At 36.9% G+C, this 15,521-nt stretch overlaps 1 protein-coding gene across 2 annotated transcripts in view; it reads left to right on the forward strand.

The window, feature by feature from the left end:
• Window positions 1-15,521, forward strand: part of VWA8 (von Willebrand factor A domain containing 8) — a 178,854-nt gene that overhangs the window by 15,832 nt on the left and 147,501 nt on the right. For both annotated transcript variants that reach the window (XM_071740230.1, XM_071740222.1), the window contains exons 3-4: window positions 4,521-4,651; window positions 6,744-6,854. In XM_071740230.1, the coding sequence (XP_071596331.1) occupies window positions 4,521-4,651; window positions 6,744-6,854 (242 nt within the window). The remainder of the gene's footprint in view (window positions 1-4,520; window positions 4,652-6,743; window positions 6,855-15,521) is intronic.

Genomic DNA, 15,521 nt, shown 5'->3' on the forward strand with positions numbered 1-15,521 from the left:
GAGAACAAAAATTTTTGGAATGAAGACTGTTTCCATGAAAAATTTATGAGGAAAAATAATATTCCAGTGAAAACTCTCTGCTATGCAATGATGTTATGAGACTTTGAAAACTCTTTTTCAGCTTTGTGCATCAGTGTAAAATTGGAAGAGCAGCAGTGTTTTACTTGCAAAGTGCTAAATGAAAGCAGCTGAGAGCAGGCCACATAGGATAGGATAGGAGTGCCTTCCTCTTCACCTTGCCTCAGCTGCCTCCCTCAGCCTGTGCTGGGTAACTCACTTTCTTCCTTTGTTATCCTTCAGCCTCATCAAGCTCTGAAATAAGTCTCAGTGAGCTCAGAATTTTTTTTTTTAACATTTTCCATTTCTGAAATATGCTTATGTTTTTTAGACAAAGGCTTTCCTCCTTCTTCCTCAACCGTATTTTGCAGCAGTCGCTCGCTGTGCTGGAAATCTTGTGAGCTGCCATGGAAAGAAAGCTAAAGGACCCCCTCAGTAATTGGACAAGAGGGAGATCTTTTTTTCCCTTGTGAACTTTTGCCTCCCATGTACTGTAGCAAAGGTTCAGGGAGGGTATGCAGAAGTATTTTTTTTTTTTTTTTTAGTTCTGTTGAAAATTATAGCTATTGATGCCTTCTAAGTGTCTGTTGGTTATTATGTGATTGACCGAACTAGAGTCATACAGGGACATGAGCTCTAATGTATTTTGTACACATCTGGAATAGATATTCTTGGGATTCAGTTCATTTAACTGTCTCTGAACAGTGGGAAGAAGTAGGTTCTGCTTCATTTATGGGTTTTTTTCTGTAGGTGGGACACAAGGACTTGCCAGCAGATACTGTCTGCTATCTCCAGTGAATCTCACGGCTTCAGTGAGCGTAGCATGTGCCAAGAACTCGTGTGTGAGTGAACTGGAAAATTTCCGAGGCTAGCATAGCCATTTCAGTCTTCGTTTTCTCAAAAGCTGATTTGTGGATCAAACAAGAGCAGCTGCTGCATTTGCTTCAAAATCTATCTACAACATTTTCTTCTTTTGGTATTTGGGGATAAGCTCTAGCTTCAGCTGCTCACTTTACAAAATGCTTGCGCACATCCTGCTAGGTGCTGTCCTACTTACCACATATTATAAAGCAATAGAATGCATTTTCTTTCACTGGCCATCCTTGGTACTCAGGAATAGCAAATTTTACCACTGACTACTCTCCTGCATGTGCCAGATGGTGTCTTTGAGAATATGCTGTAGATGTGTAGATGCTTCCTACGCACCATCCTGCAGATTAAGAATACAGGGCCAGCTCCTCAACTGCTGCTAATCAGCAGAGTGCCACAAAACAGATTGTGCAAACCCAGTTTGTGTTAGATGCTATCTGATTCATGGGTTAATTAATAAAAATTGCTGTAATAGACATGCTGATGCTTTTTTCAGCTAATTTGCCCTGTCTTCTAAATGTCATAGAAGGTGATTATATGGTGCTTGAATTAAAGTTCATATAGAGTACTAAAGCAGAAAGGAATTTTTTTAAGTCATGTTAGAGAAAATGTAAAAGCTTTGCAATGAAGGTACCATGATACAAGTGGTCTAAATATATAGAAACAATATACAAGATTGTGTATGTGCATCTGAAGTTGCTTTGGAAACGGCTTATGCAGCATATACTACATATACAAAGAAAACTATATATTTTAGAAGGACATAACTGGGAAACTGATGTAGTTTTGCTTAGTATCTGGAGTGATGGAAAGATACTACGTTAGAATAGAAGGAACTGACAAGTGGAAGCTGCTGTCATGACAGTTCACCTTAAGCAATTCTTGCTTTGAATTGTTGGTGCTATTTTTAAGAGAATTCCTTTGAGTGAGTTTGCAGATGGTCAGTGTGCTGACTTTGTGATTGAAAACATGTATTATAATTGGTCTGGCTGTCATCTGTGTGTGAGGAGATTGATGTGAATGGTGAAGTGATGAAACCATTCCCCAGGAAATGTATGAATAAGGTATTGTGTCTTTCATGTCCTTTTCTCAAAATATGAAAAAGTAGTTAGGAAATCCTAGGAGATTTTTTTGAAGTAGCCCGTTAAAATTAAGTGGACTGGTTAAGAACAGTGAAAGGACTGTGACTGTCTTTTACAAATATTCCTTAAGTTTTGCAGGGGAATCACATTCTTAAGATTTTAGATTTTTTTTTTGAATGCTGTATACTTGTGTTGCCTGTTACATGACAGTTTGTTTTGCAGATGCTACTGAAAGTCCCTAAACCCTGTTTCTATTTATGATGCTGCTTTTAAGTCTGACCCGAGTTTTTTCTTGAGGCCATCCTAAAAATAAAAAAATATGATAGCTAACAGACATATTAATGTGAATTACACCAGAGGCATTTGCAGCCATGCTGGGTCAAAGCTGGTTTTAATGCATGACTTCTGACATGAAAGATTTCACTGTTTCAGCAAGATTTTCAGACTTATTTGTCAACTTTAAGTTAAATAACTTTTTCTTTTTGTTGAACAGCTACTACAAAAATGCACTAGAGGCACATTGGCAAGTTGATAAAACAGGGAGAAGCAATAATGAATGTGCCTCTTGATGAGATCTCTGTCTTTCAATGTCAGTGGTACCTTTAATGTAACACTTTTTATTTGTGTGGTGCTTTTCAAATTTCCATACCTGTCCAGTAACAAAATTTGGAGGGAACAGTTCTCTTTGTGTGATGTATTATCCTTTATTTCCCAATGTATACATGTAATAGGAACTTTCTTAATTTTCTTGAAAAATCTCAGAGAAAGGAAAATGTTATTTGCACTTGACCTGTTGCATGAGGTACGTGACATGCGTTGCTGTTGGAAAATAGTTTTGAAGTGAAGAAGTGGTAAATGTACTTATGTTTATAGCATCTTACCATACTCTATATGAAAAATAATCCTCAGCACATGGACAGTTGTTCAGAAAAGAGCACAAAAAAGCAGGCCTGAAATGTTTATTTAAAATAATCTGATAATCCTAATGCATAGATTACTCACTGACGTGTATTTTATTCCTGTTTATGTCATTGTTAAGGGTAAAGTAGATTTCTTTGAAGTGGAAGATTTCAAATGGTTTTACTGATTGCCAGACCAAAATATTCTATTAAAATTTTTTTCTAGGGTTTTCCTTAGCCACCTTCATGCTTGAAAAATCTTCCTTGAATCTCATTCGTTTACTGCTGTTTCTGTGATCTTATAGAAATAAATTTTAGTTCTGCTATACAAAGATTCAACAGTGAGCTGAAATCCCTCAGAACTCAGGGACTGCCATCCTTAACTCTGCCCAGCATGTATGGCTTCCCCTGTCTCAGGAAAACTGATGTAGAACCAAGGCTTTTAACATTTCAGCTTCTTGTTGCAAACTCTAATCACACTGAAAAAGGGTAAATAACCAAGTACTGATTTGAAGATCACAGCATCACTTACTCCTTTCTTACTGCCCTTCAGCATCTCAGACACCACCCTTGAGACTCCAGCCTCAAACTCCACCATCAGTCTTTTTAGGTTTTTTCTTAAAAGCAACCATATACCTATATGCATACATAAATCTCCCTCTTGGTTTGGTTGTGTTCTCCTTCTCCTGCTGCACCTTTTTGTGCTTTTTTTCCTTTGCCTTGAGAAAGGGTCAGGCTTTGCTGAGGGGTATATGAGGAAGTATTCTGGGAACAGAAAGATGTACAGCAGAGGCCATAGTACCCCTGCTTCAGTGTACTCTTTCTGCATGGTGCTTTCCAGTGCAGACAACATTTGTACATATGTGGTAAAGGTTTTAGTTTAATTATAATCATGTTATTGCTTTTAAAAATACTAAGAGTATTGTAGTAATAAGAGTAATAAGTGGATCAGCTTTCAGTTGTTTTTTGTTACAATTTTGAAAGGTCCTGATATAGTGATATTGCAAGATTTGCATTTTCTTGATAATTGAAGTCTGTGTTTTATTGTATCAAAATGTAGACAGTAATGCAGTTTTCTTTTAAGAAAATAGCAAATTAAATATATCCCTGAACAGAATTCTTAGCCTGGTGCAAGCACACTATTTTTTTTTTTTTTTTTTTTTTTTAAGTTCGTGATTCACAGAAGCATTGGGCTATAGTCTGGATAAATTTTACAAATTATTAATAACGTATCTATATTAATCTATATCATATTAACTGATGCTGAGAAGTCCATTCAACATTGGGTGATAAAAACTAGTCTTTGCATTGATCCATTTAATATGAAAATGTGAAATGAGAATTAACATATTTTTCTACTTTTTTTTTTTTTGAGGGTGAGTTGGGCTTAGAAAAACAAAGGGTAAGATAGGTGTTTAAACTTACATGTAAATTAAATAATCTAATATAAACTGTGTATGGAATTCCCTGCTTTTCAGCTGTCTAGCTTGAGGGCAGCATGTCTTAGTTTCTTTGTTTTATTTTTGGAGATAAGAACAAAAAACTGTGTAAATGGCAAGGTATATATCACTTTTCAAAATTTAAAAATACATTGTTCGTGTTTCTTTCAAAGTGACAGATTCTTTGGCCCAGTCTGTAGTCCACCATTTAAGATGGATAATGCAGAAAGATCTTCTTGGCCAGGATGTCTTTCTTATTGGTCCTCCTGGGCCTCTCCGACGATCCATTGCCATGCAGTATCTGGTAAGTATTTTGGTTGAAACTCTTGGAGATGCAGTCATTAATGTCACTAAGTCATTCCTTTACAAGCCAAACTGTAACAGGTAGTCCTAGAAAATCTTACATCAAGCTTCTCATGAGGTAAATAAGTTTTTCCATAAATGTGATCTCCGAAGTTCAGTTTTTGTTATAAACAAATAGAAGGTACAGAAAAATATGTATTTTTCTGCTTTAAGCTTCACGGGGAAAAAAAAGAAGAGTTGGAAAACTGTGTTACCATATGCTATTGCAAATGGAGAAACAGTTTGTTCTAGGCATTATGTATGTTAGAAGATTAAGAAATCTGCCTACTGTTACAGACAACAAATCGGTTTTGCTTCGTTATATAAAAAAAGAAATGAAAGAAAGGCTTTAGGAGAGGAGTGTTCTGAGGAACATTTGGGAACTGTTATCATGATTACGAAGAGTAGATGCGTGTGTGCTCCACTCTTGTAATGTGGGAAGGACTTGCCTACATCCATCTGCATGAACCATGGCAGTACCAGGTGCAGTATTCCATGTCTCACATTGTCAGTGCTCTTAAATGATAAGGAAGAGGGGATTGTCTACCCAATAAAGGTAATGTGGGTAGAGCTTTGTTTGCTATAGAGGTTTATCTAGAATCTGGCTGGGCAGAAGGATCACAAATGGAGGTGTATAAAAATTGTCATAAAGATCATCCATTCCTTTAAAAATAAAAGATACTAATTCAAAGACCAGCTCTCAGAGCTAAAGCACACAGGAGCAAGCTGCAAGGTTTGGAACTTGCAAGAAAAGGAAAGCAAAGAGAGAAAGGAAAGGAGAGCAAAGATTTTCTAATTCAGCAAACCAGATATGCTACTTGATAGATCAATGCAATCCTTAAAATAAATGAAAAGAGTTTGTATGAACTAAAAAGACGACTTAGGAGAAACCTGATACCCAAGTATGGGATACAGAAAATCTCTTTAATAATTATACCACTCTTTGTATGCACTTGAGCCGTGTTAGAAAAGTTTCAATTTAGTGTTTCAATGCCATACTAAGCAATTGTGTGAAATCTGGTCTTTCCATGCGTGCTGCTAACGTGCTGTCATCCCTTTAATGAAGCTCTTTAAGCCTGGAAAACTTCATCTGCTCTGGCTGAAAGCTACTACTATGTGTTCATACACAGGGCTAATTGTTAACAAAAATTCTCCTGTATTTCATCTTCTGGTTTTTTTCTTTCAGTTATAACTACAATTGCATCTACCTGCAGCATAGAGGAATTGGTGGCTTTGTAAGCAATAGGCACTGAAAAAGTGGAAAAGAAATAATTTTCATGAGTTTTTATATCTTTGCTTCATTTTTTTCAACTATAGTTAAAAGCTGTTTAAATATATCGTTCCTTTAACTGAGAGATAAAGGCTAAGAACATTTCAGTGTGAAGTTGTTTCCTAGGAGAATATCATGATAATCCAGATACAGAAGTATCAGGAAGAAATACATGGGATTTTTTTTCCTTTAAGATAGAAAATCCTAAGTATATTGTATATTGAATGAAAATAAACCAGGCATTAACCCAAGGGTTCTCATTTTTAAAATAGTCTGTAGTTTGTAGACTGGATCTCTTGACATTAAAGGGAGAGAGTATAAGAGGATAAGCACAATGTTGTTCATCAGTGTACTGGTAAAGCATGTACAGGTAAGAATCACAACTGTGTCACAGTGTAAGTTTTACTAACCAGTGAGAGTTGAAGTTTTTCAGTCTTTGTAGAAAAATTCTGATTCCTATTCGTGGTTTGTAGATGCTGAGTGTTTTTCAGGGTCCAGAAGCAGAAGATTAACTTAGAGGATGTTACAGATTTTCAATGGGAAGCGTGTATAGCTGGTTATTATGGTTTTAGAACAGATTTGGGGAAAACAAAAGTTTATTGAGCAGAAATTCAAGCCATTTTGTTTATGCAGTGTAAACATTTTAAAAATAAGACATATTAGATTTTGCTTAGGGTTCTTTCAGATCACTGCACTGCCGCCTAGAGTTGTACCACTGTTGTTAAAGTTCACTTACTGGGGTTATGGTCTTATTCTTGTAATAATTCCAGTCTGTTGTCCACAGGAACTAACAAAGCGGGAGGTTGAGTACATTGCTCTGTCAAGGGACACCACAGAAACTGACCTCAAGCAGCGGCGGGAGATCCGAGGTGGCAGTGCTTTTTATCTCGATCAGGCAAGTGGCAGGCACACACCACCTGATTGCTGTTTGCAAGCACTTTGAAGAATGTCGTGGTTTATATGATGAAAAATTAGCTTGTGGATTACTGACTGACATGTTGCATAGAATCATAGAATCATAGAATTGGCTGGGTTGGAAGGGACCTCAGAGATCATCAAGTCCAACCCTTGATCCACTACTGCTGCAGTTCCCAGCCCATGGCACTGAGTGCCACATCCAGTCTCTTTTTAAATATCTCCAGGGACGGAGAATCCACCACTTCCCTGGGCAGCCCATTCCAATGTCTGATCACCCTCTCGGTAAAGAAATTCTTTCTAATGTCCAACCTAAACCTCCCCTGGCACAACTTGAGACCGTGCCCTCTTGTCTTGCTGAGAGTTGCCTGGGAAAAGAGACCAACCCCCCCCTGGCTACACCCTCCTTTCAGGGAGTTGTAGAGAGTGATGAGGTCTCCCCTGAGCCTCCTCTTCTCCAGGCTGAACAGCCCCAGCTCCCTCAGCCTCTCCTCATAGGATCTGTGCTCGAGTCCCTTCACCAGCCTGGTTGCCCTCCTTTGGACCTGCTCCAGGACCTCGATCCTTCCTGAACTGAGGGCCCAGAACTGGACACAGTACTCGAGGTGTGGCCTCACCAGGGCTGAGTACAGGGACAGTTAGAAAGTCTCTGTGACACTCTTCTCTTGATTACCAAAAATGTTTTCTTTACCCAAATTAAAGATTGCTCTGTCTATTAAGAGTACTACAAGCTGTTTTTCACATGCTTCTGTAATGAGGAGGTAAATCCATTCTTTGCAAGTTAGACAAGCACTTCTCTTATTCTCTTCCCTATCACTTGTACATTAGATGTATTCCTGAAATGAATCTTCTAATCCAGTTGCATTGAAAAGGAGTAAGTAATGTATTTAAAGACTGTTCTGTGTTGTGAAATCCAAGCAGAGTCAATGGAGACACTTGGGAGACTTGATTTGAAAGCTCACTGCTGATCTGGTCTAAAATAATGATTTAAACACTCCTGCCATCACTATTGCCATAACCCATTAGCTGGTTTAGTACAGCCATAGTGTGACTTCAGTTAGTTAAGATTTCTCTTTGTAAGTTATCAATGACATGTCTCCCTCTTGATTATGCAGATACACACTTAATTTAGAACATCTCTTTTCCTATGTACCTAAAATTTGTATACGGGTTAGGTTTCTAAATAAATAGTGTGGGTCAATTTCTCTGATGTAGTGTAAATGTAAATGTTATTTAAAACAGTTTTCAGTTGGCGATGATATAGAGGTTAATGAGTGATTTATAAGTAGAAAGGGAGATGGGAACAAAAGAGGAAGGGAAGCATAAAAGCTTTGTTCTCTGCTTTAAAGAAAAAAATTTCCTTTTTTTTCCCTTAATTCCAAATTATCTCTCAGCCTCCAAACTGTAAAAAAAACCAAACTCTAATAGATTTTCTTAAAACCATGATAAATTACTGTAAGCAATGGAAGATCCTCAGGATGAAAGATAACTAATCTAAATAAATTTTTTAGTTGCTTCTAGGACTTCAAATTATCTCATGCTTTCTGGAAATGTGAGGGTTAAGCAATGTAACATAATTTGAAGTACTGTGTTGTTAACTCTTAAACTCATGTTAGCTCTATGAATAACTGGTATTATCCACTTGGTGCAGGATAGTCAAGGGAGTTCAGCCCTGGCATAAGAGCATTATTTAACTACCATTTGTAAGACCCACTGTATTTGGGACTGTAATAAGCTCACCAAAATGTGTGATGCTCTGTTGACCCTTTGTCTGAAGACTTTGATCCCAATGTAAGTACACGACAGCTTGTTTCACTTGGTACAAGCTATTTTGAGTCATCTCACTCCAACAAGAACACTTGAGGAAGATTTGCTTGCTAAGGTAAAGAGCTAAGATTACCTTTCTTCTTCAGTCTGTTGGAAATTTTCAGTTTAAAGGTATTTACCAGAATCCAGCACAGAGTATACTTTAAACCAAGACTGTCCTTCAGCAACATACCACAATACTAAAATCATGTGGAATCATGATGTCTTTCCTCAGCTCACATGATACTCATCACATATGTAACAAATGGCTGTTTAAGCTCTGAAAGGAAGATTAAATAAAAATTATTGGTATTTAGATGAGCACTTTAAAAATACTTGTGAGATTGTAGCTGAATCTTATAGTCAGTTCCAGTTTTCTCACCCTACATTTTAGTTAAACACGTACCATTATTTATGTGTCTTTATGTTCAGAACCATCACAGCTCTAATTATAGCTCAGTAATAAAAGGGAATATAGTTTTACAGGTTACACTGTGGCTTGGATTTTAATTAGTTTGTTTAGCAATTTTGAGGTCTGCAGATTCAAAATTTCCAATTCAAAGCCTTACAGAAGCCAGACACTCCACTCTTTAAAACCCCAGACCAAAAACTGTTTCACGACAGAGAAGGATAACAGTAGGTATCCTTAACAAAATATTCCCAAAAGAGGTTGGGTTGCTCCCATTGCCATAGGTGGTCTAAAGAGAAGGTGATATGAGAGACTGAATTATATAGGCTATGCTTTTGGGATTTACATCCATTTCCCTTTCTGGGAAATCTTATGTTCACTTTTGGCTTCGTGATAGCCAAAAGAAGATAGCAAAGCTTGGAAGTCTGGTTTCCAGAGCGTTCACTGTATAAATCCTCTGGGTTAAATAAAACTTAGCTGTTGTTTAAGATAGATGAGGCTCTTTTGCATGTAAGTCATAATACAGTAATACTTTGAATGATAATGCTCTGTAACCAGAAGCTGGAGTCTTGTTACCAGAAATAACTTTAATATAGTGATTCATCAGGTTTGCAGACCCACGAAGGTTTGCAAAGTTGTCTGTGAGTGATTGTAAAGATATTATGGTTGTTTATAGCTCTGCATTTAATAGTGAAAGATTAAATACTAAAAATTAATATCTCAAATGTTTCAATACATCTGATGTATCTTGACATAAAGTTACAAATGCAGTTGCAGTTATTTAAGATAGATAAGGAAGATGGTGATTTGCAAACAGTGACTGAAATTCTGTATTGAAATGTATATTGAAGGTGCAGTGTATCAAATTTTCTTGCATAATGGCATTCCTTAACAGTAAAGTAAATCAAATGGAAGAATATTTGGAGTTAGGAAGTTAGAAGAGCTATCTGACAAAGTGGGGGGGGGGAGGAGCTTTATTTACCTCAGAAATGAGAGACCATTAAAATGAAGTTAAACATTCAATTATCAAATTAATTCTCAATTAAAATTGTGTAGTTTAAAGGACTTGTAGTGGGGTAATGGTGAATTAATTTTTTTTCACTCAAGTACTGACAGCAGAAGATTCTGTTTTCTTGTCTTTACCTTGGGCCAATACTTTTGGTTCTCAGCTGGTAAGTCACCATTAAAAGCATCAGAATTGTCATTATTGCTGTTACTGAGACAATTAAGTAACCGCTTTGGTTTTATTCTGTAATTTATTGCATGGTTTAATTATGTTGTGTATCAAGTTATTAGCTAGAATTAATATTAATTAATATGTTATTTCAATTGGATCTTCAAATTCTTCTGCTACTGACAGAAGATCTTGTTTGTAGTGTGTTTTCTGTTTCTGTAACTTTGTAGTTGAGCCACCAGCTTGGCTGAACCAATACGGAGATTCTAATATCAGCCTGCTGCATTTTCAAAGTTAAGGAGTTAGAATTGGTATTTTAATGGATTTTGGGGGTTTGGTTTTGTTTTTCCCCATTTCCTATGCAGTTTTCCTTTCTACTGTGTGTGTACAGTTATAACACGCCAGTTTAAACGCTTATTACTTCAGCCTCTTGCATTATTAATGTTACTTTAATGTGCTGCATCCAATCAGGAGAGCAGCTAAACCATTTTGTTAGGATTGTGCCACAAGCCATGTTGCCTGGAATGCTGTACCTTCCAACTTTTGCATTAAATGAAACAACCTTCCCAGACTTCGTGAAATGTACAGTCTTCCCTGTTCAGAAAAATCTGATGGAGGTTGGAATAAGTAAAAAATGTCATATCATAGAATCATAGAATTGGCTGGGTTGGAAGGGACCTCAGAGATCATCAAGTCCAACCCTTGATCCACTACCGCTGCAGTTCCCAGCCCATGGCACTGAGTGCCACATCCAGTCTCTTTTTAAATATCTCCAGGGACGGAGAATCCACCACTTCCCTGGGCAGCCCATTCCAATGTCTGATCACCCTCTCCATAAAGAAATTCTTTCTAATGTCCAACCTAAACCTCCCCTGGCACAACTTGAGACCGTGCCCTCTTGTCTTGCTGAGAGTTGCCTGGGAAAAGAGACCAACCCCCCCCTGGCTACCCCCTCCTTTCAGGGAGTTGTAGAGAGTGATGAGGTCTCCCCTGAGCCTCCTCTTCTCCAGGCTGAACAGCCCCAGCTCCCTCAGCCTCTCCTCATAGGATCTGTGCTCGAGTCCCTTCACCAGCCTGGTTGCCCTCCTTTGGACCTGCTCCAGGACCTCGATATCCTTCCTGAACTGAGGGGCCCAGAACTGCACACAGGACTCGAGGTGTGGCCTCACCAGGGCTGAGTACAGGGGCAATGTGGTTATGTTCTGAAAAATAACAAATACAGTGCCATGTTTCTGAAGATTTACTGATTAAGGTGTGTCCACTGAGTGGTTAGGTACATATACCATTGTCTTTTCTGTGTATACAGGGTTAGGCTGAGTTTTAGTGCATATCTGCTCTGTGTGAGCATGCTCATTTTAATGGAATACATTTGCATCCCTAACTGCACCAGCATTTTAAGTCATACAGTGATAAAATGCAAATTGGATTATTGTCAAGATACCAGGAAAATTATGGTCTACCATGGCTTGAAGAACTTAATTTTGCGATCAATTAAACACCCAGGGTGACAGAAATGACAGCTTAAACTGCCCTGTCTGTAAAATGAGCATGATGTGAAATCCCCTGGAGTAGCACTACACAGACTTGAGTTTGGTTTCTTTTAATCAAAAAAGATTAGAAAGAGAATTACAATATAAGACATGAGATTAATTGAATGAAATTATAATAATATTTGAGAATGTGTGTATATACATATGTATATATGTTTGTGTTTACATATACAAAAAATCTGTCTATACCTTTGCAAAGAGATGGATAACAATAATTTAGCTTTTGCAAAAAAATTAACCACTGAGTGCAAATTGTGTAATTCTGTGACTTCTTAACATGCATTCTTGGAAGTGACAGTGAATTTTTGATCAGCTGGAAAGTTACCACAGCACTGGAATTGTCAGAAAGTGTAATTTAGCTGACTGACTGTCACTGCAATATCTGTCTATCTAATACAGTGACCTAGATAGCAAAGTCTACAGTAAGAAGGGGAGAGCAATGCAGTGCTCCAAAAGCACAAATATTACTGTTAAATTTCCTGTTGTGTCCAACATCACACAGAAAGAGGGAAATACAAGGTAGAATCCAACAGTATTGGAATGAAGTTAATCTTTACTGATGCTGGCATAATGTATGTCTAGAAATAAAATGCATTATAAGGACACCTATTTATTTGCCTCTTTACTCATAGAAGTGATTGTGGTTTAATAATTTGCAATACTTCTTTGTTTCTAAAACTGTCAGCATTTAACTGGATTTGTTGGGTTAGCAGTTTGGAGTCTGGTATTTTGTTTTGATGTAGAGGGTGTACAGATGAATGTCTTTGATGTGATGTGATATAATGTGAGGAATATTAGGACTGTGTATTTATAATTCCTTACAGATTAAAATCAAAGGTCTGGGGTTCTTTTTTTCTTATGGTTGTGTCTGTTACATATATCTTCCACTTCCATTTCAGATGGTATTTCCTACAGTGTGAAAAGGGTCACTGCTTGGTAATATGTGAGTTCATAACACTCATAAACAATATAGACTTGATGGATGGTACTCTGGATCAAAGTGATTTACAAGTGATAAGTAATTTCATCATTTTTGGTATCCCTCAGGCACTTAATTTCCTTCTTATTTTATAATTCACCAGGAAGAAAAATTTTAAATACCCCATCTCCTTTAGTCTTGTCCAGAAGACAAGAATTGTATAGAATGGAGATAAAACCCCCCAGGTTTCTTTGTAGATATTTGCCCTGGTAAATCTGTTCAGAAACTCAGATTGCTTGCTCCTGGGGCTACTCTCTGCCCAAGATGCAAAATCTTTCACATAACTGCTGTAAATGCATTGGTGTACTAATATACCTGGTGTAAAGCTGCTAAAATGGCCAGACCCTGCCTAGGTGATAATTTGACATGTACTAGTTCAAAAAAGAAAAAAAAAAAATCATATGGAGGAAGCTGAAATCAATGATTGGGGAAGCCAAAATCAATGACTATGAAATGAAAGACTGTTCCACTTCTTGTCACATTAACTTATTTATAATCTCATCATATGTCAATTCATTTCCTAGGGTAAATTTCTCTAGACCAGTTTTCTAATTTAAAGCTCTAATAAATTCAGGTTGTTTCTTTTTAGTTGTTTTCCATTCTGTGTCATGGTGTTGCACCTGCTCAGGCAATTCTTTGTTACTGAAACATTAACTGCTGTGGACAGCTGGAGAATCTCTTTGGCTGCTAACTGGACTGGTTCTCAGTGTCCTGGTATGCTACCATTTCTCTGTAATTTATTATTATTATTATTATTTTTTATATTTAATAACAGTATTAAATGCAACCTGTCCTATAGCCTAACACAGGAAAATTAGCTATAAAACCCACCTGAAAAACACCTGATTAACTCAAGTTAATCAGTGAAGGTTTAGCAGGCCCTTCCATTATAGAGGGAGAAAAAGGTTGAAGTATTTAGTTCTTAAGTGATTTTTAAAATTTGACTAACCCCATCACTTACCATTAATTTGCTCTCTCTAAAACCTGACCACCACATCTGGGATATATCTAGCTCAGTATATATGTGGCTTAAATTGTAGAATGCAAGCCTATAACTTTATCATCTGCAAAGTGAAAAATTTTGTAACAAAAAATAGACTACACATTTCAGATTAATAGATTATGATCTTTTTTTTTGAATGGCATTAGACTTTTAGTTGTTTTTTTTTTAAATATGGCATTTAAACCAAAAATTTTGCAATGTCTAAGGAAAAAGATAACATTTTTCATTAAAAATTGATATTGCTTTGAAACTAGTTGAACTTGGCTTGTCGTAGCCTTTTACTTTACTACTTAATTTTTGACAATACTTTTATTTTGGAGGAAATATGTTATCTCTGCAGTCCATTAAACAGTCGTCCATTTCAGTGTTTCTCAGCAGCTTTCCTGTTTGTTCAAGTCATGAGGGAAAACAATAACTAAGGAATTAAGACTCTTTAACAGTGAACAAATGTCTTGAAAGATATTGTTTGATAGAGGCATAGGATTAGATGTGCTGTTTACTCTACAGATGTTGTTAAAATCTAGCCAAGTAGATTCCCCTAAAGAAGACAGCTTCATATGTTTCACTGCCCTTAACATCTATTTGTACATCTGTCTTTAGACTGTCTAAATGTCTAGGTAATTTGCTATTTCCATGGATGTATTATAAAAAATGTGCTGATTTTATTAGTTCTGTTGTGTCTTCTTCAAAGAATAACCTGAGGCACTTTCAGTAAATTTCATGTCTTGGTCAATGTCTTTTTCGTTCCATGGTTTAATGACGAGTGAAGCTCATAGGGTATCCCATTCTACATCTCTGTAATTTCTTTTCCTGGTATTTTTCACTTTTTGGTTAGTTTTAGTGGTTCAAGCTTGAAAAGTCTGATTAATTGTTTTTGACCCATAGGAAGAAATCTTGAAGATATCTGTTTCCTCTGAATTTTGTGATATTTAGTTGCTTGGAAGTTTACAAAGACTCCTTCCTGTTAGCCTGCTGCTATCAAGTTAGTTTGAAAGCATCCAGTTTTGTGTTGTCTTTATCAGGTGATTAAGGATCTTTTTTCACCATAAAGACATTGTTGGGATGTTTATGAGATACAGGAGTGAGTGAAAAGATTGGGTGGATGGCTTTGCATGGGATATTGAGTATATGGTGGCAACAAGATACTGCACTGGAAGTTTGTGGTACCTACTGCAATGTAGACTGAAAATTTGTTCTCATGTTCACTGAGCTGCTTGTATTGCTTTTCTGTGTTGTAGTTCTGGTTGGTGTGCTCAAGATGTCATTACACTGACCCAGTTTTTAGAGTAGTGAGAAGTCATCTTTTAAAAAAACCCAAACTATCTTCTCTTGAGGCAGCTTCTGAAAAAGAGACAATTACTGATTGCTACTGAGCAATTTCTAGCTGATTTTCTAATACAGTTATAAAACAGCCTGCACACCACATGCAGTATGATGCTCAGAGTTGAAAAATTGAAGCCTTTTAGAGTTCCTTGGGTGCCTTCCTCACAGATTTCAGAGCAACCACAGTTTTCTAGTTTATTATAAATTATTTCCCTGAGAGAGCTACCATTTCAGTTCTGGTATTTTAAACTCAACTGTTAAAATTTCTTGTGCCTTTACAAACTGTTCCAGTTAGCTTCACAAAAAGTCCTCTTTCTCTGGTGTTTCTGCATTTCAGTTCTGTTTTATGGTGAGCTTTGTTTCTTCTTCACTTTCTGACACTGTGCAACTTCATCCATGAGCT

This window comes from Heliangelus exortis, chromosome 1 (genome assembly GCF_036169615.1).
Source record: "Heliangelus exortis chromosome 1, bHelExo1.hap1, whole genome shotgun sequence".
Taxonomy (NCBI): domain Eukaryota; kingdom Metazoa; phylum Chordata; class Aves; order Apodiformes; family Trochilidae; genus Heliangelus; species Heliangelus exortis.